This window comes from Podarcis filfolensis (assembly GCF_964270895.1).
Source record: "Podarcis filfolensis genome assembly, chromosome: 1".
Taxonomy (NCBI): Eukaryota; Metazoa; Chordata; class Lepidosauria; order Squamata; family Lacertidae; genus Podarcis; species Podarcis filfolensis.
The window spans coordinates 12,598,615-12,625,092 of NC_139604.1; the positions used below are offsets into that span (position 1 = coordinate 12,598,615).

Genomic DNA, 26,478 nt, shown 5'->3' on the forward strand with positions numbered 1-26,478 from the left:
GAGGCATTTGCTTCCCAGAAGTGTAAAGAGGGGGGTACCTGACGGAGAACTATAAGGGCACCAAAGCAAAGAGGCACTAGCAACGTAACACCATTTGTGGGGCCCCAAAGAGGACTTCTGGGTAGGTTCACAGGGTTGCAGCTAAAATCACGCTTTGATTGGTCGCCTTAGCACAAAAATTAATCAGGAATTTTAGGAAAAAACTATTTCTCAACTTCACTTTGGGAATTTTATGCTGTGCAAGGAATCTCTCTCCCCTCCCCCCCCCCCCAAAGAAAGCACTTCTACCTGACAGCTAGCTTTTTTATCCTGGAAAATGTAAGACAAAAAATAAGCTAAACCAATGATTTATGTAGTACATGAAGATGCACATCTCAGAACTTTTTCAAACAAACTTTCAATGGTCTAATGGTCATTGAACTGTCAGGGGTTGATCACTTCGATGTCAGAACCAGCAATATTTAATTTAGGCTGCAATCCCATGAACATTTATTTTGGAATAAGCTCCATTGAATTTAGTGGGATTTGAACTTCTGAGTAAGGGATCAGTCCAAACTCCAGCTGTTGATGGCATGGGCTTTATGCAGCAGTAGGGGGAGGATGAATTCTGCCTTGATTGGGCCCTTACATTATCACATGTCGGAACTGGAAAGCGCTCGGGGACTAACAAATCCTGCCCCAATTCAGGATCTTCCACTGGCTCTACAGCAGCACTTCTGCCAGCTCACACAAGGGCTGCACGAATGTAGTGACACCACCACCATCCCATTACCTGGCGTAAGAAGGGACATTTGATCACTCCACCCGCTCAACAGCACCTCTTCTGCCATTTCAGTTGATGTTTTTTCAAATACAAGTCTTCGCCAGGACCATAAACTGTGTTTTATTTAAAACCATACAAAAAAACCCCCACTATTGCACAACTACACATTTTTATTCAGATTATTTTTTAAAAATACCAAAATACTACCTCTCATTACTTCGGACGTTATCATTAAGAAAGTTGGTTTGAAAAATCAGCATAGCTGCCATTTTCTTTACATTGCAGAGACAGGTGCCAGCTTATTATTAACTTTACAATGGCTTGTATACCAATGAAGGCTAAAACGTCAACAAACTTGTCCAAAATAACCTGGGTCTCTGGTGTTTGTATTTTGCTTTGCCCAAGTACAGGCACCTCTCCATCTCACACGGCACATATTAGAAAACCAATAAGGTAGTCTGTAAATATGACATACTCATTCATTGTTGAAAAACTTAAGCTGTTAACAGCCAACAATGTGTATTTTCCAAGCACAAGTTACTTCATGAGCAGAAAGGCACATTCCTATGTCACATTTTCTTTGTAATGGAATACAAAGGAGGAAATAGTCATCCAAAGTGGAAAACCTAAGCAGTTTTAGATACATATAAAAGTTGGCTTTGCACAAACAATGCTTTACTCAATTATTACAGGCAGATAAAAACTCCTGAGATCTGAAAATTGACTACACTGTAGGCAGTATTCCAGCAGCTCTTGAGAGCAATTGCTATTGCACATTTCAGAGCCTTCAAATGTCATTATCCTTCTGTAAAAAGTCAGTCAAGGTCCCAGCGTCCACAGGAATTAATAAATATTCAACTCCATCAGCACCCTGAAAACAAGCACACTATTTCGATTAGTTCTGAGGCATAAGAATAACAAAGCATTTTTGTTCAATCCAAATAACAGTCATGCACTGATAGGGATTTGCCCTCTCAAGTTACGTGACTAGAACAAAGCACATTTCCTCCTCAAAAGGCACGATCCAATGTCCTAGCAGAAATTTGTAGAAGACTGCTTCCACATTTTGGATAGCAACTTTCATAATAGTATAAGCAACCTTTGGCTTGTTTTCAATACCATGAACACACATGTGATACTTCTGTCTATTAATAAACACCACAAATATTTAATTGTAGTTCTATTGTCATTCACCCTGTACCCAGAATCATACACTCTGATTTTTTCTGCAGCATAGGCATTGTTAAACAAATAGTCACATTAGCATGTCTATAGCAGCTTCACTCACCCTCTTAGTCCTAATGAGCTTGTGATCCCTGAATTCTGTGAGCTGAGCCCTGAGAGTCAGGTCACTATTGACCAGGAATGCTTCCCGACATTGCTGGTAGAAATCTTGGAAGGAAAGTCCTAGCGGGGAAAAGAAGTAATGGAACGCCTAGGATTACAAGCGAGGTCTTGCTCAAATGAAGATCAATGTTGCTAACGAGATCTGTATGATGCTTGAAGGAGGTTTTATTCAAAAGGTAGTATGAATATTTTTCTTTGAGAAAGCCATGCACTAGAAATGTCCCCCCAGCCTTGTGTTCCCTCAAAATTTCAATTCGAAAAATGGGGGAAGAGGTTGATTTCCTCAAAACTTGTCCTTTCTGGATCTTTTCCTACCTGAGATAGCACTGAAAGCAAGGCTTCTAAGATTACTCTCAAATATTGTACACTTCAGTCCCTAGTCTGGTCCTCTCATTCAGTTCAAAGCAATGCAGTTTCATAACAATTGGAAGAGCTTACAATCTCACCCACTCAGATGAATTGTTGCAGCAAGTGTCCACATGCCCAGTACCAATTGATACTCACATAAAACAGAAGTTTCATCATGTGATAGGAATTTTATGGTCTTAGATATATGGTAATGTTCATAAGCGTACCGACCAAGCACGTACATAGATCAGCACAGGAAGACCAACCTGGAACAATTTTGATTCCTAAACTGAGCAAATGTTTTCTCTGCAAGGTCAAAGTGGGAAACCTCCCCATTGTCTCTTTCCTCACAAATCCTGTCTTAAGGGCACATTTAAGATATGAATAGGGTGTGAGCCTGTGACATGGCCCAGGAACTAAGTATTTATCATTACAAAAGACTGGCCAGGCTACCCAGGCAATCCAATCAAGTAACCTGCCAGACAGGAAAGGAAATAAAGGAGGACAGGAGAAAAACAACATTCAAATTTCTGTTTTAAGACCACCTTTTCTATGATGTAGGTATGATGTATCTGAGGGGTGGTCTTAGGTCACACCCCTTCTGTGTTGTAGGTATGATGTATGGAGGGGTGGCCTTTGTTCTGGGTTCCTCCTCTTTTCCTGCGAGTGAGGGGAGCACCCTGTTGCAACAGATCAATAAAGATCAGGCTTACTAGCTGCTTTGCTTCTCAATATTCTCTGGTTGGCCTCTGTTATCTTCTCCTACCAATAAGGAACCTATATAAGGACTCTATACGGGCTCTTGGATGCCCCATAAGGGAAAAGGGCAATTTTTGTTTACAACAATCACATTTATATAGGCATTGTGCTCAGAATCCATGACTTAGGCTAAAGCTCATGTCCAATGTTACCCTAGTTTGACCTCCAGAAAGAATTAAGAATTTGTGTCTATTGAGTTACCTGGGTATGAGGTGTTATCCTTATTTTCCAATTGATATTCTGCCAAAAGTCTGAAAATCCCCCTGGTAAGTAAAAGAAGTATCTTTAAACAAGACTAGAAACATAACTTACAATATGGGAGGGAACATGTTTTGAAAATAAAAAGGGCTTAATTGTGCATGCAACCACTTTTAACATCCTATTTCTGTTCTTGGCTTTATACTTTCTGCAGTGATTCCACCCAGAACTGGAACAGCTCCCTCTGTTGTGTACCAAAGCATTTGCTCCCTCTCCCTTTACACCACTACTGAAAATCCACATTTATTACCAACTACAGACTTCCTTAGGGACACAGGTGGCACTGTGGGTTAAACCACAGAGCCTAGGACTTGCCCATCAGAAGGTTGGTGGTTCGAATCCCCGCGATGGGGTGAGCTCCTGTTGCTCGGTCCCTGCTCCTGCCAACTTAGCAGTTCGAAAGCACGTCAAAGTGCAAGTAGATAAATAGGTACCGCTCCGGCGGGAAGGTAAACGGCGTTTCCGTGCGCTGCTCTGGTTTGCCAGAAGCGGCTTTGTCATGCTGGCCACATGACCCGGAAGCTGTACGCCGGCTCCCTCGGCCAATAAAGCGAGATGAGTGCCACAACCCCAGAGTCGGCCACGACTGGACCTAATGGTCAGGGGTCCCTTTACCTTTACCTTACAGACTTCCTTCTGAGGAAAATCTTTTTTTAAAATCTCCCGTCAGCTATACTAACTCTATTAATAATTTTGTGTGGGAAACATCATTTCTGTTGATACAGCATAACCCTTCTGTGAGAAAACAAAAGGGAAATGAAGATAATCCGTAGGGCTATATTAGTCATGATCTACACTGTAGATTCTACAATAGAGCAAGGAAAGATCTGGAGTCTCCCACTGCAGTGTTTCTAGCAAATATTAGGCAACATGAACTTGAGGCACTAGGAAAATAGCATTCAGGTCTTGTTTCCCTATTTGTAATATGAAAAAGCAGCTTTCCGTTTCCAACATTGAAGCTTTATTTAAACCCCCCCCCCCCGAGAATTAGCCCCCTAGTTGCAGCGAAGGTCCCCAACACTTGAACATCACAGAAGAGTTTTTACCTTGCATTAGGAGTGAGACTGCGCAGAACATGAGTGAGAGAGCTCAAAGCCAAAGACCCGGATTGCTGTATCAAGAGGGAGTTCTCAAAGGATGTTTCTTCTACATAAGGACTGTAAGTGGTTGTTTCATACCACAACCAATTATACATGCTTTGCTTTGCTTGATCCCACACTACAAGAGCAGAAAAGAAAGAAAAAGTAAAAATTATGTAACTCTACTTTATGTGGAGATTTTGGGAGGGGTTGGAGGATGCTTCCCAAATCTCGGGCTCTGTGTGGGAAAACACAGTGGGAACAAGGAGGAGAGGCTGGCGGTTCCCCACCCTTACTGTAAACAGTTCAAGTCAGTGTGCCCAATGCTACAAACTCAATTGGTCTAAGATAATAATAATAATAATAATTTTTTATTTATACCCTGCCCTCCCCAGCCAAGGCCGGGCTCAGAGCGGCTTACAAGCAATAATAAAAACAAGTTGAATGATTACAACTTAAAAACAAAATTAAAATACAACATTAAAATATTGAAACATTAAAATATTAAAATGTAGCCTCCTCGCAGGAGGAGAAGGAAAAGAAAAAAGAAAGAGAGGGAGGGAGGGAATCAAATTGGCTCCAAGCCAAAGGCCAGGCGGAACAACTCTGTCTTACAGGCCCTGCGGAAAGAAATCAGATCCTGCAGGGCCCTGGTCTCATGAGACAGAGCGTTTCACCAGGCCGGAGCCAGAGTTGAAAAGGCCCTGGCTCTGGTTGAAGCCAATCTAACTTCCTTAGGGCCCGGGACCACTAGGGTGTTGCTATTTATGGACCTTGAGGCTCTCCATGGGGCATCAGGAGAGGCGGTTCCGTAGGTACGAGGGTCCTGGGCCGTGAAGGGCTTTAATGGTCAAAAGCAGCACCTTAAATCTGACCCTGTACTCCACCGGGAGCCAGTGCAGATGCCATGTGGACTCCATAACTATTAATGACTAACACCCGGGTACGTAATGCTAATACCTGGTTTGTAGGCAAGCTTGTGTTCAGCTATAATAGCAAACCATGGTTAAGAAATGCATCTAAATACAGCCACAGAATGCATTACATATGTACCAAACAGATGTTCCAACTGACTTAAGATGAATTTTTCAAGTTAGAGGGCTGAAGGGCCTAAGAACTCACTGAGTGGTGCATTAATATGATCAATAGATGCTATGAGGTAGATATTAGAAAGAGATGACAATTGCGCTAGGATTTGTTGGTTTTTGTCTCCTCTCAATGTTGGACTGTCCAAGTTGTGGATGAGCAGGTAGAGCTCCAACGAAGGATCTGGCAAATGAGAAGAAGTACAAGGGTTAAAAACAGGGTGTCAAGGAAGTAGGAAAGTCACCTAGCTGCAGCCAAATGCTGACAAGCTTTCTGTGGCTGCTCATCACCTCTAAAAATCACAGGACCAGTCATTCAGGTAAAAACAACCTATATTTGTGTGTCCAGGAATCCAAGATTCATGGCTAGTAATGCAAACTAATACAAACATGTATTCTGAATAAAATAATTCCATTTTAACCCATGCTGTAATATTTTGTAATCCAGATTCCCACCCAAAATTTTGTTTTAAAAACTTCTCTCATCACTTGCATTTTTTGGATTCAGTACCAGAGAGACTGGGAAATGAACTGAATGTGAAGAATTTTGCTTTAATAATAATAAATAATAATAATAAATAATAATAATAATAAATAATAATAATAATAATAATAATAATAATAATAATAATAATAATAATAATTTATTTATACCCATCCCATCTGGCTGGGCTTCCCAGCCACTCTGGCCGGCTTCCAAAAAAATATTAAAATACTGTAATACATCAAACATTAAAAGCTTCCCTAAACTGGGCTGCCTTCAGATGTCTTCTAAAAGTCTGGTAGTTGTTGTTCTCTTTGACATCTGGTGGGAGGGTGTTCCACAGGGAGGGCGCCACTACTGAGAAGGCCCTCTGCCTGGTTCCCTGTAACTTGGCTTCTCCCAGTAAGGGAACCGCCAGAAGGCCCTCGGTGCTGGACCTCAGTTTAAAAAAAACCCCTGAGGGGGATGGTGAGATCATCTGGCAAGATGTCGGATTAATGTGTTTGCTCCAACCTTCTACTCCTCCTTCTACTACTTCTAAGTAAAAGCAAAGAGAGTGTATGGAGAGCATTGGATGCAACTCACTGAGGAGCTGAGGGAGGAAAGGTTTCGTTATGAGTTTCCCGAAGAACTCCCATTATGTGTAGCTATATAAATACAGAAACTAAGTTAGCTTCTTGAAACACAGTTGCTGATGGTCTGAAATCATCTCCCAAAAGGCTACGATGCCACAATTCCAGGGCCCACTACTGCACCTTGACTGGGCCCATTTTGGTACCCTGAATAGTGAATTTTCTTAATAAGGGAAGATATAGTCACTTTACTTAGGAATATATTTTGCTGCAAAAAATCAATTCTAAAACTGCCACACATTGAGTTTAACACTTTTATGTGTCATTTTTTAAATACCTGCATTATCTTAAGAGGAGGCTTCATTAATTTCTAAATTCCTGGGGGTCCAGGACTTTAAGGGAGTCTGGCACCCTCAAACTCATAACAATATTTACGGAAATAAGCCATATCACGTGTCAAGTTTTTAAGGTTTGATGTTTTATCGTGTTTTTAATATTCTGTTGGCAGCTGTCCAGGGTGGCTGGGGTATAAATAAGTTGTTGTTACTGCTGCTGCTGCACATGGAATGTACTCCAAATTTAGGGCTGATAACTTACAAAGAAATTAGCTTTCCTTACAAAGAATTAGCCACGTTTCTTCAGGTGGCAGCATGTATTATTAGTAGCACAGAACTGGAAAGGACAAGAACATCTACATATATCTCACTGGAAACATAATGTATGGACAACTGCTATAGTTGAAAAATTAACAAAGGGACTACACACATTGAACAATGCAAGAGATGCAATGAATTTATTGAAATCTGGCATTCTCTTATAAAATATTCCAATGGTAATCCTGAAAAATGGCATCCTTCGGAATCAAAAACTGGACTTTGGCAAAGCTAAACAGGCTGATCTGCCCTGGTAGGAAGAGGGGACAAATTGAGATGGGATTAAGTGATACACCTGGTTCCGGTCTCCCATTGGGAGAGGCTGCTTGGTCATGCAGGTCACATCTTTTAACCAATTGCTTTAGCTAATAGTATATGGTTTACGCGTTTAAAGTTTAAGGACAGTTTTTTTAAAACAAAACTGGGATGGGAAAAACTCTTTGTAATTGTGTTTATTCACTGAAAATCAATAAAACTTCTTATTAAAAAAAACTCCACTCATTTCATTTGATCACTGAGCAACATTCCCACTCAAATCTGGAAGTCTAGATCTGTGCTGATAATTGCATAAAATACTGTTGCACTATCAAGGTGGGACTGAACTGCACAACTGTTTAGTTGAAACTCTGGTCCATGGGGTCACGAAGAGTCGGACATGACTAAACGACTAAACAACAACAAATGCCTAGTTATCAATCCCAGCTATAATGTGTAGACCCACAGCAATAACTCAAAGGCTACTGTAGCAAGTCCCATGTTTTACAAATTGGTATTGCATCCTTGATGAATTGCCAGAATAAGCACCTTTATAATCACTGTATTTGAACAGGCAATAAATATATGAGTAAACCAAATCATTAGTTTCATCCAATCTTTTTTTTTTTAACTTAGGAAGACTCCAAACTTCTAATATATTGGCCCATCTGTATTACCTTCTTTAAATCTTTTCACAATCAAGTCCAGCTGATCCTGGGGGCTGCGAAAAGTGCCCACGTGATCCAGCACCTCCTCTGTTACGGAATTAAGAATCTGGCACAGAAAAACAGCAGGTCACCATTTTCCTTTGGAACTGTGTTGTTTTTTAAGCATGGTTTTTCAAAGAGAGCTTAACTCAAGTTAAAAACAGCTGTCTCGATATTAAGACTATTTCACAGAATTCCTATATTGAAAGCAACATGTAGCGAAAACATCCACACATACAATACACAGAAGAGCCTTCCATATACAAACTTCGCAATATCTGAAACAATCCTTAGCGGTTTGCAGGTTTATTAAGTATAAACTTAAAACACACATTAGGCAGGTTTTTCTACGTTCCAACCAGTGCAACTTGCCCTTTCATATGAACAGCATTTGCAAATGAAGACCCATATAGGAAGTCAAAGCAAACCAAAACCATGGACTGCCTTTATGTACTGGAGCCTTTGTCTGCTAGAATTAAGAGGTGAACCGAATGTAAACCAACTTCATTTGAGCTGTGTTCTAAGTAACAGTAACCTATTAATAAACCATGCAGTTTGTATTGAAGCTTTTGTTTACTTCTCTGAATGCATGCATGCATATATGTCTCTTTTTTCTTACCGATTTCACTGTGATGCTGGGGAAGAACCCATTCACAACAATATGAACAGAATCTTGCAGAAGAGAAATGCGAAAATTCTCCAACAGAGCTTTCTTTGAACCTAATCCATATAGCACAATATTGAATCCTAGGCTGCAAGAAAGAAAACATCACTGAAATTTACAATATAGCGCATAACCTACTGAAAGTGTTCTTATCGAGAACAGTATTTTACTTTTTGTTATTCTGACAGAACTGTATTTGTTTTTTCTTTGTAAACACTTATTCCGTCTTCATTCCCGAATAATAACAACAACAATTGAAGTTTGTTTAAATTTAGTATCTTTGAAGAAATCTCTGATCCTTTTCCAGTCCTGAAAAGCAAAACTAAACGCTCAGTGGAAAGATGAGATTGCCACTGCCATTTGTTTTCTGCCTACTTGCAAAGCAGCAGAGGAAGAGGGAACAGAGACAATTCCAGTTCTGAAGCAGAGTACAGAATGGCCTCCAGAATGGATCCCATCCGTAACACGAGGTACCACTGTATGTAACAAAACTACTGTATGGGCCTACTTTTTGTTAACCTGCAAGAAATAAACATTAAGAGTTGATGTGACATAGAGGTTACAGGGTCACACCGGAGAGATGTATATACATATCCCTACCCACCCATTAAGTTCACTAGGACAAACCAACCTCACAGAGTTGTTGTGAAGATAAAATGGTGGTGGTGGGGAGAGCAATGAGCAAGTTGAAGAACAGAAATGAAATAAGGGCCCTACAGTTACTCATTTGGCTTCAGTTCTGCATCATAAATGCTAAAAGCAGCATCTATGCCTATTATCTGTTTATTTTCCTGATGTCAACTTGCAGTTGTCTTCAGTGGAATGGAAATAAGTGCAGCCGTACTGTGAACAACACCCAATCTGAACTTCGCTCCCATATATTCAATCTGGAAAGTGGCTATGACAATTAGCTAATAGACCTCTACAATCTAGGATCTATTTAAATCCCATGTATTTTTCTGTTATAGAAAACCAATAGCTATTACCCAGAAGATTTGTGACTGCTTTATATGAGATAGTTTCCTATCTGTTTAAGAAACTTGGTTGAAAGCATTTCCACCCCTCAAACATCATCCACATGAGGTTCCTTTTATAAAGACCTCAACTCCAGAAAATACATTAACTGTACCATGGGAAGTGAATGTGGTTTTGTTCAATGGAAACTATTTCCGAGCCTAAGAAACAATTAGGCTTAATTACAACTTCAATTTGTTTCAAGAGAACATATTGCATGTTCTTACAGAAGCCCACCAGATACTTACTGCAGTTGCAACATCCATTTGTAAAAGAGAGATTCATGTTGCTTGGTTAATGCCTCACATTCCGAAGCAAAAGCAACAGGTACTTTATTCAAGATGTTTTGCAGGGACTCCTAGACCAGGAAGGGAAAAATAAGCCATTAGAATAGGTGCAGGGCTAAAAGAAATGAAGCAATACATTTCTAGTTAAAACAGGGTGGGAGAAAATTGCTGCAAAAGGTACCTGTTTTCAGCCAGGCCCCACTTTTCTGTCTCAGCAGGGAAAGAAGTGCCTGTTTCTTCAGCATTGCATGATGGAGCAGTATCTGCCAGAGCCAGTGTTAGAAACTGAGATATGAAGGCTAGGAGCTCAATGGCACCTTAAAGTTAAGTTATGGGCGCAACAACGGAATGTCTAGGCACACTTTTTTACTAACAAGAATGCAAAGCTGAAAATGAACCAACTGCAGCTAAAATATCATGTTCATTTTTCATACGATCTAGTCCTTCCCCTGCCTACCCCCCTAGTATTCTTAAGAGGGTCTCTTCTCCAGTCTTCAGAGAGTAGCTGGAAGTGGGGAGACAGAAAAAGGTCCTCCTTTCCTTCCACTCTGCAGTTTTAATCTGAAATCTTAGGTGCGGTACTGCGCCCAGAGCTCAGAAACTGCTTGCGCTAATGAAATTCCCTGTCGCAAAATGTGCCCTAGAACAATGTGAGTTTCGAACACTGGTCAGAGATGATTTCTAAAGCAGACATTGGCTTTGGCAGGGACTGCTCCATTACAAAGCGATCAAGAAAAAACCCAGGTCTGCTTGCTTTTGCTGCACATGCAACGAAAGCAGGCTGGAAAGCCTTCCCCATGCTGATTCTTTTTGGGAGTGGATGGGATCGATGTGGGATGGCTGGGTGGGCTTTCCAAAAAGGTCCTGCCCACCGGCTGACATCAACAGCGATGCAAGCTGATTGGCGGGTGGGCATGGTTTGTGGAAAATGCCCTGAGGCAAGAATGGCCTGCAGGCCAGAAGTTCCACACCCCTCTTCTAGCTTAACCAAGCCCTTTTCACTGCAAAGTACCGTATTTTTCGCTCTATAAGACACACCAGACCACAAGACGCACCTAGTTTTTGGAGGAGGAAAACAAGAAAAAAAATATTCTGAATCTCAGAAGCCAGAACAGCAAGAGGGATAGCTGCGCAGTGAAAGCAGCAATCCCTCTTGCTGTTCTGGCTTCTGGGATAGCTGCGCAGCCTGCATTCGCTCCATAAGACGCACACACACATTTCCCCTTACTTTTTAGGAGGGAAAAAGTGAGTCTTATAGAGCAAAAAATACGGTATTTCTCACTGTTTTCAGCATTACAACTCAAACTGTGCTACCACCAATAAGGTAAAATAAACCAACCAACCAACCAACCAATGAACCAACCACTGGGTCCATCCAAGAACAAGCACAGAGACGGTTGCTAGAAGTTTCTCTGAACAAAGACCTCAAAAGGAAATTCTAATACAAATAGTCCCTCATAGCACATACGGTACCTGATCCATTTTCTCTTTCTGTAGCTTCTGAAGTGTTTGGTCAGAAGTTAAAACCTTGGAACTGCTATGTGCTTCAAAATACTCTTCCACCAAATTACTCTGCGGGAAGAGAGAAACGCACAGTGGGAAGCTGCTTCAGTAGAAGGGGAAGGGGAAAAGGGATAGCAGCAAATTGAGAAGAAAAGGAAAATTTCTAAACGCACATGTTATTTCATGCATAACTATCTCACAATCATTATCCCTTAGTCAAGAAGTTGCCTTGTATAATAAGGCAAAAAGTATACAACAAAGTTTATCATAGACTAAGGATATAATCCTATGCAAACTTACTTGGGAGTAAATGCAAGACACTCAGTTAAGGCTTCCAAGTAGACATGCAATAGCACTGTACTATTAGGCTGCAATCCTAGAAACCCCAACCTGTGAATAAATTCCATTGCACACACAGGGACTTAAATCTAAGTAAAGAGGCACATTGTCTTCATTGTCATATGCAATTCCAGAGGGTTCTTTAAACAAAACAAAGCAATAAAAATCTGTATCAACCCATTTAAATCACTATAAATTATAGAATACTGAAACAATGGGCTCAAAAATTAATGTCCATCATGTGTCCTCAGCAGGTACCTAAAATACATGAGTCAGTGTTCACCACATTTCAGAGGGGAAGGAATGCTATAATTATGGCACCCCTCCCCCCAAGAAAGCCCTAATTCAGGGTACAGAATAAGCATCAGAAGGGCCTGCATCCCAGATCTCAACACAACATGGAGGCCTGTATGGGAGAATGCTCTCCTTGGACGGTGCAGGTCCCAAGCTGTATAAAACCTCATATATCACACTTAGGGGTCTTTATATGTAAATCTGGCACAACATCTCCTGCCTTGACAAGCCCAAGGAAATAGGCAGAAAGGCTCCGATCTGGTGGAACGCTCTGCCACAAGAGACTAGGGCCCTGCGGGACTTGACATCTTTCCGCAGGGCCTGCAAGCCAGAGCTGTTCTACCAAGCCTTTGGCCAGGGCACAGCCTGACTCCCTCCTTTGGCAATCTTCACAGAACTCTAGCCCAATGGTTGCCATCAACTTGATTTGAATTAATTTTATAATGAAATGATTTTAGAATGTTGTACTATTTTATTGTTGTTAGCCGCCCTGAGCCCGACTTCGGCTGGGGAGGGCGGGATATAAATAAAAATTTATTATTGTTTATTATTATTTCCCGTGTACCTTTCAAAAGTCATATGATGTGCCTTTCCGCAGAATTAAGCCTGTAAGATTCAAAACTAATTGGGATTAAACTGCCACTAAGCACATCCGCAATGTTTCCTGCCAGAGACGGCCCCGCATTTAATTCAATGTTTAACTGGCAGTAGAAATGTTTTGAGAAGTCCTTATTTCTATGGGCAATAGCCAATGTGATTAGCAAACTGAAGTGCATCCACACTCACAGGAACTTCTCTCTTCAGCTTCTTAGCTGGTGTTTCTTTGTTAGCTGGAGCAGATGATGTCTGGGGTCTGGCCAGCATTTTTGGATCGACAGCATAATCTGTAGTTTCTATACAGCTGTCATCTTCCTCTTCTTCGGAGCATGAAGTGGAATAATCACTTTCAGTATCAGAGCACATGTTTAAAGCTAAAAAGGAAACATTGGGCAAGAGACTTGTGAGTTTCCGTTCCTAACTCATCTTGTACACTGGAAATTTTGTACTTCAACTTTATATTGCGTATACTGGATAGAAAAAAAAGGCCACTTACAAGTGGTGCATAATTGATAAGAGCACATAGCTGTTGCCTTACAGATAGTAAATGGAGTTCTCCCTTCACCTCACACACATACGAGTTGATTCTCGAACGGCTTAGTTGTCGAACAAATCAGATGCCGAATGCCACAAACCCAGAAGTAAGTGTTCCAGTTTGCGAACGTTTTTCAGAAGCTGAACATCTGATGCGGCTTCCACTTGAGTGCAGGAAACTCCTGCAGCCAATCAGAAGCCGTGCCTTGGTTTTTGAACGGTTTCAGGAGTTGAATGGACTCCCGGAATGGATTAAGTTCGAGAAACAAGGTACCACTGTTTAAGCCACAGAGTCACCTTCTCAAATAACAGCAGAATCTCAACATAGTCTAGGTAGGGGGAAACTGGGTAAAGAACACAGTATGTGGCAAGAAAATAAGCCTCTGCCTAATCCAGGGGTAAGCAACCTTTTTCAGCTGTGGGCCAGTCCACCGTCCCTCAGACCATGTGGTGGGCCAGACTATATTGGGGGGGGGGGAGAGAATGAATCCCTATGCCCCACAAATAACCCAGAGATGCATTTTAAATAAAAGCACACATTCTACTCATGTAAAAACATCAGGCAGGCCCCAAAAATAACCAGAGATGCATTTTAAATAAAAGGACACATTCTACTCATGTAAAAACACACTGATTCCCGGACTGTCCACAGGCTAGATTGAGAAGGCGATTGGGCTGCATCCGGCCCATGGGCCTTAGATTGCCCACCCCTGGCCTAACCCAAGGGTTCCCATTATCCATGTAGACCTGAAGGACACAACTGAAATGCTGCTGTGGAGTTCAGGAGCCCAGGCACTTCATTTCCTCCCCTGCTCCCTATCAGCCAGAACTCAATGGTCACCAAACACACTCTGTCATCATTTGGTCTGCTTTGGGCTGACCCCATTTTTTTGCTTTGCTTTTTGACCAACAATTTTTCTGAACTTCTGCAAAGCTTGGATTTGCTCGGGGTAAATACCATCCCAAAAGCTTATGCAATGATAGTTTTATTCAACTCCAACGTGCTACAAGATTAGTTGCTGCAATACAGCTACTCCTCTGGAAACTGTTATACTCTAATGTCACAACTGAAGAGGCAGAGCACAAGAATGAAATCTCATCTTATAAAACACCACTGAACTATATTAGCTGGAATTTAATGCAAATGCTTACCCGTAATTCTTTTCCTGAGTCTGTAGGGTGTTTTTGACATGAATTCATTCTTTTTACTCTGCTAATAAAGCAAGCATATGAAGTATCTTCTAAATAAAATCTCATCTGTTTAGGTGGTTTAGAAACCTTAAACACAGAAACTGAATGTAACCTGCAGAATCTAGTTCTGGAATCTCATTATTAATAGACCTAGAGACCAAGCAAAGTCAGTTAAGAACCCAGGTTGTACTTGTTTCTATTTCTGGGACAGTCTAGATTAGTTTCTTCCAAACCTACAGATTTACAGCTATCATGTACCAATTTCAGATCAATACATTAAGACTGAACTCATATTTGAAATAGACCTGGAAATGTTTTATGGATATTTGCAGAACACTAGGACCGCATGAAGCAGTCTTTTTTTTTTTAATACCCCGCCCATCTGGCTGAGTTTCCTTAGCCATTCTGGGCGGCTCCCAATCAAGTGTTAAAAACAATACAGCATTAAATATTAAACACTTCCCTGAACAGGGCTGCCTTCAGATGTCTTTTAAAGATAGGATAGCTACTTATTTCCTTCACGTCTGAAGGGAGGGTGTTCCACAGGGTGGGCGCCACTACCGAGAAGGCCCTCAATCTATTCTCCAGGGTGGGCGCCACTACCGAGAAGGCCCTCAATCTATTCTCAAAGTTACTTCATACCTAGGAAGCCACAAGTTGATCTTTCAGCTTTCAAGCTATATTTTCAAGTTACTTAAACCCAACTTTTCAAAGCAGATTACAGCAACAATTTGAAGAATATATATGATTAAATTAAAACTTAACATTCACACAATCAGTAAAAACAAACATAATCAATAATAAAATGTCTTCTAGAACTAAAAAAAGTGGTCAATACTGATTAAAAAATGGGAAGAGGGGGAACCTGTTAGATCTTTCCAGGGATACAGCAGTGTGATATCTGCCAAGCCAGCATGTTCTAGCAACAGGCCAGAGAGTACATGCTGATCTTAACTCTTGAGAAGTTGGGTCATGAAAAATCCATGTAGGTGGCCATTTATGAGATGCTATTTTCCCTAAAACCTCCAGTTACTCAGTTCTCAACTAGTATGAAGGGCAAGCCCATTCTTCTGCTAGATGACTCGAATCTCTGGTCAACAGTACAATCCAGATAAAATGTTTATATATCACTCAGCTGACAGTAAGGTTCAAGCAGCAGAATGGGAAGGGAAGCAATTTTCAGCTATATCCATTCCTGCTGCAGCCCCACCCCTTAAATCTGTTCCGGGGTCTGGGAGCTCCCCTAGTCACATTTAGGGGGGGAAATTCTTGAAAATGTCTTCCCTCAAATAACATTGACAGCTGAATACCACTGCTGGATAAAACTTAGCAAATAACACATAGCTAAGCAGTACAGTTTTACCTAATAACAGCTTAAAAGGTAAAGGTAAAGGGACCCCTGACGATTAGGTCCAGTCGTGACCGACTCTGGGGTTGTGACGCTCATCTCGCTTTACTGGCCGAGGGAGCCGGCGTACAGCTTCCAGGTCATGTGGCCAGCATGACTAAGCCGCTTCTGGCGAACCAGAGCAGTGCACGGAAATGCCGTTCATCTTCCCGCTGGAGCGGTACCTATTTATCTACTTGCACTTTGATGTGCTTTTGAACCGCTAGGTTGGCAGGAGCAGGGACCAAGCAACGGGAGCTCACTCCATTGCGGGGATTTGAACCGCCGACCTTCTGATCGGCAAGCCCTAGGCTCTGTGGTTTAACCCACAGCGCCACCTGCATCCCAATACCAGCTTAGGATCAGTCAAAGGAAGCAACACTGCATGCCGCTGCATGTAAATTCAAGCATTATACTGGATTACAAATGTTCACAGCCACCTCAGATAGTCCTGTATTTGGCCAAACTACTGAAGGCAACACTTGGGAGATTCTACACATAATGGAGAAAGGTCATTCTCCATCAATGACCGATGTTTTTAACCACCAAAAATTGCCACTCACCTCCACCTTGCCTTTGCTTGAAGCAGAATACTCTGGAAATTAAACAAAGACTGTCACAAATTACCAAGAAACATTAGCTCTTTTGTACTTCCTTAACTAAGCATCTTCAGATGCTCATACCAGAAAATACTTTAGATTGCAAATGATGTTGAACTTTGGACAATGCCCTCATCTCTATGCAAAATTACCGCAGGTGACAAATTCATCCAGTGCCTTCCCATGTCAAAAGAATGAACTAAGTTATATCGACTATTTTGTATCTGTTTAATTCTGTGCCTAGCACTGGGAGTTTTCTGCAAAGGCTTCTCCACTTCCCAAGTCTCTCCTAAAAAAACTATTTCATATTCCCCAAATGCTTATTGCATCTTAACTAAATTCTCCTCTCAGATAACACATGATCCCCAAGTACCAGCATATTTTTACACTGGGACTCAACGTACATATAAGATTTATGATTGTGTATGAGTAGCTGACAAGAAACTGCATGCCAAGAAAACTGTAGAGCCAAACTGGCTTTCTTGAAGTCACTGCCAGGTAGTTTATCTGAGCCATTTGCTCAACAGTCACTGAATAATCATGCAGTCACAGAAACCGTGGCAGATTATGATTCTGCAATTTTAAAAGTGTGCTAGATTAGGAGTGAAATCCCTATAATCTGCATAGCAAAACACATCCTATTAAGTGGAAACTTGCATGCTAACTAGTTATGCATTCCTTAAACATTTTAGAATGTGATTTAGGTATAATTTTTTATATGTAACTTGTTCTTAATGCTTGATTTTATGGCTATCTTAAATGAGTATTTTAGATTGTCATTTGTAAAGCACTCACGGGTCTTTTGCTTAAGCAGTAAAACAAATTTGTTAATCAATAAGTATAGTAGAAAGCTACACATACAGGATTCCAAAATCCACCTTTCATTTCAAATAACTAGGTGTCTTGGCACATGGATGGCTATGATGAAAAGGTAAAAAGTGTGTTAAATATTTAGCAAAAATCGGCAATCTAGCTTGTCAGATTAAGGCTCACGTTAATCAAGAGCACATATTCATCTGCCTTTATTGTCAAGACATTCTGTCAGGGAACTGCCATAGAAAGAACAGGAGGCGAAAGGGCTCACAGAGGTTGAGAGAGACTTATCAGCTGAGGAGGGAACCAGCAGGGGGAGAGAAGGAGCTCCAAGGGAAAGTGAGTCGGAGGGATGGCTCAGAGACACTTCCAGCGAAAACAGTGGGGAGGTTTCAGGACCTCCTATAGGGACACCCACTCCTCGCCGGAAACTGTCACGCTGAGAGTCCAGAAGGCGCGTTTCCGTTAAGGAGCTTTTATGCTGGAAGAAATTCCATAAATGCCCACTGTCGGATTCTACCAGCGACTGACGGAGCCATGCTTAAGGAGCTCCGTTACAGACAGAGGTTTGTGGACTTAGCCAAACTCTGAGGGACTAAGAATTTCACGCACAAGCAGCTCATCATCCCATCACACATTCATACTCTAATTCTCCTTCCCTAGCTAAGAACCGTTGTGTTAATCCTAGATACTACAAAATATAACCCATAAAAGAAATAGTAAGTGTAAATTCTCCCTAAAGCAAAACCTTTTAAAAGCAGCTTTTACCAAACACAGCTCTTACTAAAGCATTTGATAATTTAGTTTATTACTTAAATGGAACTTACTCTTGCTGCTTTGAGGAGTGCTTGCTCCCTTTTCAGGATCCTTCGCCTTCTCATGTTTTACATTGCTACCTGCTGTCTGAGCTAGCTCAGAGGCTTTGAACAAAGGAAAATGCCAGATTAAGGAAGCATGCACACAACATATTAATACAATTTAAAACACTTTCCCCAGCCTAGTGACCTCCAGATGTTTTGAACTGGGGCTGATGGGAGCTGCAGTTTGAAACATATGGAGGGAGCTACACTGGGGAAGGCTAGTGTAGGCCATTGTTGAAACATGAGGTTAAAGAAATAAACTGCTCATTAGTCATTATTTATTACAGTGTTAAAGGTGAGACCAAAATATTGGTACAAAGGTAATACAAGCAATATGATACAAATGCCCTGTGATCCTCGGATGAAAGGCGGTATTACCGCAAGAGTGTGACCACCAGCATTTTAAAAACAATAATGTTGCAGCTGCTTCAGAGGCACCAAGACTTGCATGGACCAAATAGGATTTTTCTCTTGTAAACATTTGAACTGAAACAAATACTATGCTGCTATGCAAACACTTCTGAAATAGAAGCTAAAAGCCTCAACAAGACCTACAAAGTCAAAACAAAAACAAAAAAAAATTTTTTTTCCTTCCAGTAGCACCTTAAAGACCAACTAAGTTAGTTCTTGGTATGAGCTTTCGTGTGCATGCACACTTCTTCAGATACCAAGAACTAACTTAGTTGGCCTTTAAGGTGCTACTGGAAGGAAAAATTTTTTTTTGTTGTTTTTGTTTTGACTATGACAGACCAACACGGCTACCTATCTGTAACAAGACCTACAAAGGTTACTCATGTGGTTCTCAGGAATGTGAAGCTCATATCCCAATATTTTGTTGTTCAGTAGCACTGACAAACACTAGATATACAGTATCAAAGCAGAGAGCATGGGCCTGCACTGTGAGGTGAGGAGGGAAGCGAAGCAGCTAAATTAATCTGCTCTGTGGCTGCCTCACAAAAACAGCCCTATACCCTATGTAGCTTACTGGCCATGTTCGCATATAACACCCAGCTATGGCTTGCTTTACCCATGGTTACCAGTTGGCCTGGTTCACATGACACACTACACCAAACCATGGCTTGTGGTGAGGAGAGTGTTCAACCATCAGATCTGGTTCAGATGATGCATTAGATCAGGCATAGGCAAGCTCGGCCCTCCAGATTTTTTGAGACTACAATTCCCATCATCCCTGACCACTGGTCCTGTTAGACAGGGATGATGGGAGTTGTAGTCCCAAAACATCTGGGGGGGGCAAGTTTGCCTATGCTTGCATGAGATCAAACTATGGGTTAGTTTAACACAAATTCAAAAGGACTTCACAGCAACAAAGCAGCTGTATGCTCTTCTCCAAGAGCCCAGGTTTGCATGCTCTTGCAATGTCAACGTTTGGCTTAGCCAGCCATACAAATAAATTTGTTATCTTACAGTTGACAACATAAGCCATAATCTGTTTCTCACAAGCTTGGTTTGTTTTCCAGCTGCTCTTGCCTTGAGCCTTTGTAGCCTGTCAAGCTTGTGGGGGAGGGTTAAAATAAACTATGGTTAAGAAAGTCTATTTGGTTTGGAGATAGTATCAAACAACAGTTAAAAACAAGCCAACAACAAGCCAACAAGCTCATAAGCCAACAACAAACCATACCTGCACATGGTTAGCCTGCTGGGCTGGGTTCATTCAGACAAGCCACAGTTAGGCTAAGCAAATCATGGTTTAGCATTAAGTGTGAACCAGGTCACTTACCGGTCCAGCCAACTCACTGCTTTGGGTAGTGTGGTGAGGCAATTAGTTGAGGAAGAAAATCAAGGAATCGGAACAGAGTTAAACAAACAATAAATTTCAGTTTTACTAAAGGTTCTGAAAAGCAGCATGTATACAGTAATAATAGTTACAGAGAAAAACCCATTTTAAAGTGCTTAACCATAAGAACAACTACAGAAAGTAAGCATTCTGTAACTGAATGATCAAACAGTTTTATACCTTCACAGTTTCATTCCTAAGACCAGGATCAAAGAGTTAATTTGCTGAACAAAACAGTCCATACCCATTTCTGCCATCTTGTTAGAGCGTTTTGGAGTTTGGAATGGAAAGACATCCCCGCCACCTGCACTGGAGCCATTTTTCAAAGAGCCTAAAACACACCCAAACAAACAAAAACCCTCAGAAGCAAACTTGTGGGAGGTGGGAAGAGAAATTATAACAATTATCTGCCAAACTGCAAAGGACTTGCATGTTGTTAAATGAGCAAACATTGTTTACGGTGAAAATGGGTGGGTCAACCCACATAACACTGTATTGATATCACTATTGAACACAGCCATTTCTTAGCCAACATTCACAAGGCTAATAGCTGGGTAAAGTTTTTCAAAGTGTTACCCTTTTTTTCATAAATACCTTGGATGCCTAGGACAGAAACATATTCCTGTTCTTTAAAAGTTTCCTGAGACTCATTATCTGAGGTATCGTCTGTTTTCTTCACCCATCTTTTTGCATCAAGCGTTTGTGCAGCTTTGTTCTTTCGAACCTTATGACCTGGAAGAGCAGCAGTAAGGCTTTAGTATCAAACAAACCAGAAAGGTCTCCTGCTTCTGCCAAATCTTTCTCCGCATACACACTTACAACACAATCCTATGCATGTTTCCTCAGAAGTAACAGCCACTGTATTCTAGTAAGTGTTAAGCACTACAGCCTTAGAACCTTTGCATGTAACATATATTTATTTCCATTTAGAAATACTAAGCAATCAGCATATTCTAGCAAACTGAATCCCTTAGCCAGTTTTTATTGAGAAAAGGCAACCAAAAACAATTACTCCGCAAAAGATGGCAAGGATTCAACTGAAGGCAAGGCACCAAAACTAGTCAGTCTGCTTATTGTGGATAAGCATACAAAGGCCTAGTGATAGTAATACCCTTGCAGTTCTGAACATTATTAACTTGCAATCCTAAGATTTCTGAATGTGAATAAAAGGTCTGTCCTGATCTATAAGCAGATCATAATTGGTGGCGGGAGGAACTGTACAAAGAAGTCACCTCCTTCAAGAAACAAGATGAAGAGTTTTGGTCTCTTAGAAAAACCTGGGTTTCCATTATGGCATACACTCAAAAGAAAATCTGTAAAAGCACCAGAAATTCTCCTTTTTAAAAATATGTAACTTTAAAGGCATTTAAAGATATCCAGAGTTTCTAATTACTTTTTTAAAAAACCCAGCTGGGAAATGTAGTACCGTTTTATAAATATGTAAATAAGTTGTCCTTGCACTAACAAGCAATTCATACCTGTATCTTCAGAAATGTGCTTTAGGACATCCTCATCTGCCACAAACTTGACCTCTATCACATTGCTTTTCTTTAACTTCGGATTACTCATAGCAAGAAGCCTACAACTAAAAACAAAGTATGCGTCATGTTCCTATCCAGGCACAAGTACAATTAAACTATCCTTATTACCAACAGGAGATGTAACCAAGCCTGAAATGCATGGTATACAAGCAGAAGCATAGAAAGATTAGTAGCAATAATAATCCTTTCTACTTTCAGAGAATCATAGAATTGTAGAGTTGGAAGAGACTGTGATGGTCACCTAGTCAAAAGCAGAAATCCTGCCCACAACCGCCCTAGGTAGACAGACTAGAACCACCAACTTTCTGGTTAACAGCCAGATGCACTGACCCATTTATACAAGAAGTATTGTTCCCCCCTCCCCCCAACCACTAAGGCCTGCAATATTTAAACAGATGATATTTTAAACAAGGTATTGGATCATCTCCCCAATGAAGTCCCTGCTAGAATTTCTTAGGATTTCGCACCACCATGTTGGCAGTCATCTTCAATTTTGGGCTGAACCCCCATTGTTAACCACATCTAAAGCAAAGCAAAATTAAGATTTCACACCTCAAAACACATAAAATCCAACCTTCAAAGCAAATTTTACTCAAATGTACTTACAGAGATAAAAACAACCTTACATATCAGCATGAACAGGATTGGAGAATACACTTCCACCCGGTCAGCCAGCTTAAGTGGATGAGCCTACATTGTCTAAGTTCCACGCAGCATTTTCTTTAATCTGAAATGAAAGGAAGAGCAAGAAACACCCTAAAATGGTCAGAAGGGTAGATATGGCACCCTACTGAAATTCCCCAACGTTTAAAAAGCAATTTAAAAACAACAACTTGCAACCTATGGATAAGGAATCAAGGTATGTAATTTTTTACACAATGCCTCTGATTTGTTTTATCTGAGTTTTCCAACCATTTTCTTCTTGTATGGATCTGTTGGCGATTTTAAAGTCCTCAATCTCCCCTCCTCCCTGGCCAGCTGGCCTACCACAGGACCAACTGATGCTAACCGCCCTGTGGAATGAGAGGCAAGCAAAGAAAACATCAGGGACAGCTCCAGGTAGATTGTCTAAGGTCCTTCCCTGCCCTGGGCCAACTGACACCAATTGCCCTTCGACAGGAAAGAGAAGAGTGAGGGAGGCAGGCAAAGGCAAATTCAGGGCCTCCTCCAGTAGGATTGTTCTCTCCCTGGCTCTCAAAGAGCCAACTTATAGCAACCACCCTATGGGAAGGAGCATTTAATGCCTAGTGTGCCTGATTGTTTCATTTTTGAACATGAGCTTCTTGGTGTATCTGTTGCGTTTTCTAAGTGTTGTTGGTCACTTTGAGGACTCAAGTTTCAAAGTGGGGTGTAGATTACCGCACAAACGTTCACAAAATTGAGACGGTGAAGATCAGTAAAGCACTGCAGAAACGAACAGTGCACAGTTAAACTACACTTAAATGACCCCTGGACGGTTAAGTCCAGTCGAAGGCGACTATGGGGTTGCAGCACTCATTTCGCTTTCAGGCCGAGGGAGCCGGCGTTTGTCCACAGACAGCTTTCCAGGTCATGTGGCCAACAGGACTAAACCGCTTCTGGCGCAATGGAACACTATGATGAAAACCAAAGTGCAAAGAAATGCCGTTTTCATTCCCGCCGCAGCGATACCTATTTATCTACTTGCACTGGTGTGCTTTCCAACTGCTAGGTTGGCTGGAGCTGGGACAGAGCAACTGGAGCTCTCCCAGTCGCGGGGATTCGAACCGCCAACCTTCTGATCGGCAAGCCCAAGAGGCTGAGTGGTTTAGACCACGGCGCCAGTAAATACCGCTGACCTCTGGGAGTTATTCTGCTTAAAAATGAACAGCAGAAATTAAGGGTCACAGGAGGGACACGGGTGGCGCTGTGGGTTAAACCACAGAGCCTAGGACTTGCCGATCAGAAGGTCAGCGGTTTGAATCCCCGCGACGGGGTGAGCTCCCATTGCTCAGTCCCTGCTCCTGCCAACCTAACAGTTTGGAAGCATTTCAAAGTGCAAGTAGATAAATAGGTACCGCTCCGGCGGGAAGGTAAACGGTGTTTCTGTGTGCTGCTCTGGTTCGCCAGAAGCGGCTTAGTCATGCTGGCCACATGACCCGGAAGCTGTACGCCAGCTCCCTTGGCCAATAAAGCGAGATGAGTGCCGCAACCCCAAAGTCGGTCATAACTGGACCTAATGGCCCCTTTACCTTTTACCTTTAAATCCACAGGATTTGTTTCCCAGCAAACATACAGTGGTACCTTAGGTTACATACGCTTCAGGTTACAGACTCTGCTAACCCAGAAATATTGCTTCAGGTTAAGAACTTTGCTTCAGGATGAGAACAGAAATCTGCTCCGGTGGCGTGGTGGCAGCGGGAGGCCCCATTAGCTAAAGTGGTGCTTCAGGTTAAGAACAGTTTCAGGTTAAGAACGGACCTCTGGAACGAATTAAGTACTTAACCCGAGGTACCACTGTATTAGTCATGCTGACCACATGACCTGGAAGCTGTACGCTGGCTCCCTCAGCCAATAAAGCGAGATGAGTGCCGCAACCCCAGAGTCGGCCACAATTGGACCTAATGGTCAGGGGTCCCTTTACCTTTACCACTGTATTTGCGATTACCTTGAAAGTGTATACCCCCCCCATGCAACCAAATATTTAAACTCAATATACTGTGAAATAAACCCACAGGAACTAACGTAACCACTAAAAAGCTGCAGTCCTGAGGCAATTCACGAGGCCAGCTGAATTCAGCTGCACTTGCGCTACATCCCCCGCGCCGGTCAACATGACGATTTGGGGAAGACAAACCCTCCACCGGCCCATTGAGAGTTTAACAAAGCAAAGCAAAACACTAGTCCTCAAGAACTTGAGGCTGCCTTCCTGCCCTCCCTTTGAGATACACAGAGCCATTCTGCCAAGGTCTACTCTACTCGGAAGCAAGGCTCGTTCGAATTCAAAGGGGCCGGGGCTTACTCTCAGGTAAAGTACACCGGTAAAGTACACGCAGAGCGCGCCAACCCCTTTCCACACGTGCTTTCTGTTGCCCCCTCAGAAGCCACGTGACCGAGTCCACCGCGCGGCGCATGCGGGGACTCGCCACCCACCGTTGGCCCCGCCCAGAGCCCCCCGTTAAAACTCACAGAGGCGAATGAACACGAACGGACCCGCGCGCAGCCGGAACTAGTGCTCTACTTCCCGCGACGTCCGCCGGGACAACGGCCCCGCCCTTCTCCGTTCTGATAGGCCGGGGCCGGGCTGGCCACCGCCTTTCCATAGGGGGAAACCTAACGCTCGGCTTTGCGATTGGGTTCCCGTTCCTTAGAGGCGATTGGCTCCCCTTCCCTTCCCTCCGCCCCGCGAGGAAGGCGCTGTGGTGAGGCGAACGAAACGCGCAGGGAGTCTGCGCGGACTGGCGGCGCTTTTGACCAGGCCTCCTTTCCCAAGGCCTGCGGGTTCGGGTCTAGCAAGCCTCTGGGCCTTTTAAAAAAATATTAAATTCACAAGGCGGCTTACAGTATAAAAGCGCAAAAATGCACAACGTAATAACAAAACAAACAAACCCCCCCCCCACACCTCGCCCCAGTTTAAAAGGCCATGGTTTAAAAACCCAAAGGCCTGGTTATCAGGAAACGTTTTCGCCAGGCAAGCCTCCATGGGGGAGCATGTGAAAAATGAGCCACTTTTCTTCATTATTATTATTATTATTATTATTATTATTATTATTATATCATCAGCCCTTGTAGTGTCTAAAGCGAAACCCTTAGCACAATGAAAGATTCCCCTTTACCTTGCATAGCATCTAAAGAACTCGAGAGCTTGCCAGACATTTGTGGCATTTGGGGTTGTTGTTGTTTAGTCATTTAGTTGTGTCCGACTCTTTGTGACCCCATGGATCAGAGCACGCCAGGCACTCCTGTCTTCCACTGCCTCCCAAAGTTTGGTCAAACTCATGCTGGTAGCTTCGAGAACACTGTCCAACCATCTTGCCCTCTGCCGTCCCCTTGTCCTTGTGCTGATCTTTCCCAACATCAGGCTCTTTTCCACGGAGTCTTCTCTTCTCATGAGGTGTCCAATGTATTGGAGTCTCAGCTTCAGGATCTGTCCTTCCAGTGAGCACTCAGGGCTGGTTTCCTTCAGAATGGATAGGTTTGATCTTCTTGCAGTCCGTGGGACTCTCAAGAGTCTCCTCAAGCACCACAATTCAAAAGCATCAATTCTTCGGTGATCAGCCTTCTTTATGGTCCAGCTCTCACTTCCATACATCACTACAGTTGTACCTCGGGTTACATACGCTTCAGGTTACATACGCTTCAGGTTACAGACTCCGCTAACCCAGAAATAGTACCTCAGGTTAAGAACTTTGCTTCAGGATGAGAACAGAAATCGTGCTCGAGAGCTTGCCAGACATTTGTGGCATTTGGGGTTGAGGAATATAGGAACTTACCTTCTTTCTTAGCATTTCCAACCAAGCAAGTAAGGACCTGGGGAACGAAATCTGCATTATTGTTGGCTTCTTGTTCATTCAAAAGTAGCAATCTTTAAAGGAAAGTGCTGGTTTGTGTTTCAGCACAAGGTGGCAGCACTTACCAAGAACTACCATATTTAAAAACTAGCTTGAATGACAAAGAAGCATTTAAAAAAATATATTGTTCAGTGTTCACAGTGCTTTGATTTTCTGCTGGTTGCAATTATAGCAAATACAAAAAATGCTATTTGGAGCAAATATCTAATCTGGACAAAATT

The 26,478-nt window shown here is 42.2% G+C and overlaps 1 protein-coding gene across 10 annotated transcripts; it reads right to left on the reverse strand.

Moving 5' to 3' along the window:
- Positions 1–867: 867 nt before the first annotated feature.
- On the reverse strand, positions 868–25,004 carry ORC2 (origin recognition complex subunit 2). Of its 10 annotated transcripts, none has more exons than XM_083630028.1 (19): positions 24,876–24,930; positions 22,566–22,741; positions 22,335–22,455; positions 21,666–21,772; positions 20,782–20,919; positions 20,432–20,518; positions 18,360–18,452; positions 16,684–16,715; positions 14,695–14,755; positions 13,198–13,382; positions 11,749–11,847; positions 10,237–10,346; positions 8,930–9,062; positions 8,281–8,377; positions 5,677–5,823; positions 4,522–4,693; positions 3,419–3,480; positions 2,052–2,170; positions 868–1,634 (listed from the first exon to the last, which is right to left on the reverse strand). In XM_083630028.1, exons 4-19 carry the CDS (start codon positions 21,754–21,756, stop codon positions 1,551–1,553), a joined length of 1,710 nt encoding a protein of 569 aa, XP_083486154.1. In that variant the 5' UTR covers positions 21,757–21,772; positions 22,335–22,455; positions 22,566–22,741; positions 24,876–24,930; the 3' UTR covers positions 868–1,550. The 10 variants fall into 10 exon arrangements, with proteins under 10 accessions (XP_083486154.1, XP_083486152.1, XP_083486155.1 ...); XM_083630026.1 differs by having other exon boundaries at positions 14,695–14,752; positions 24,422–24,885; XM_083630029.1 differs by lacking the exon at positions 24,876–24,930 and adding an exon at positions 24,422–24,789.
- Positions 25,005–26,478: the final 1,474 nt, after the last annotated feature.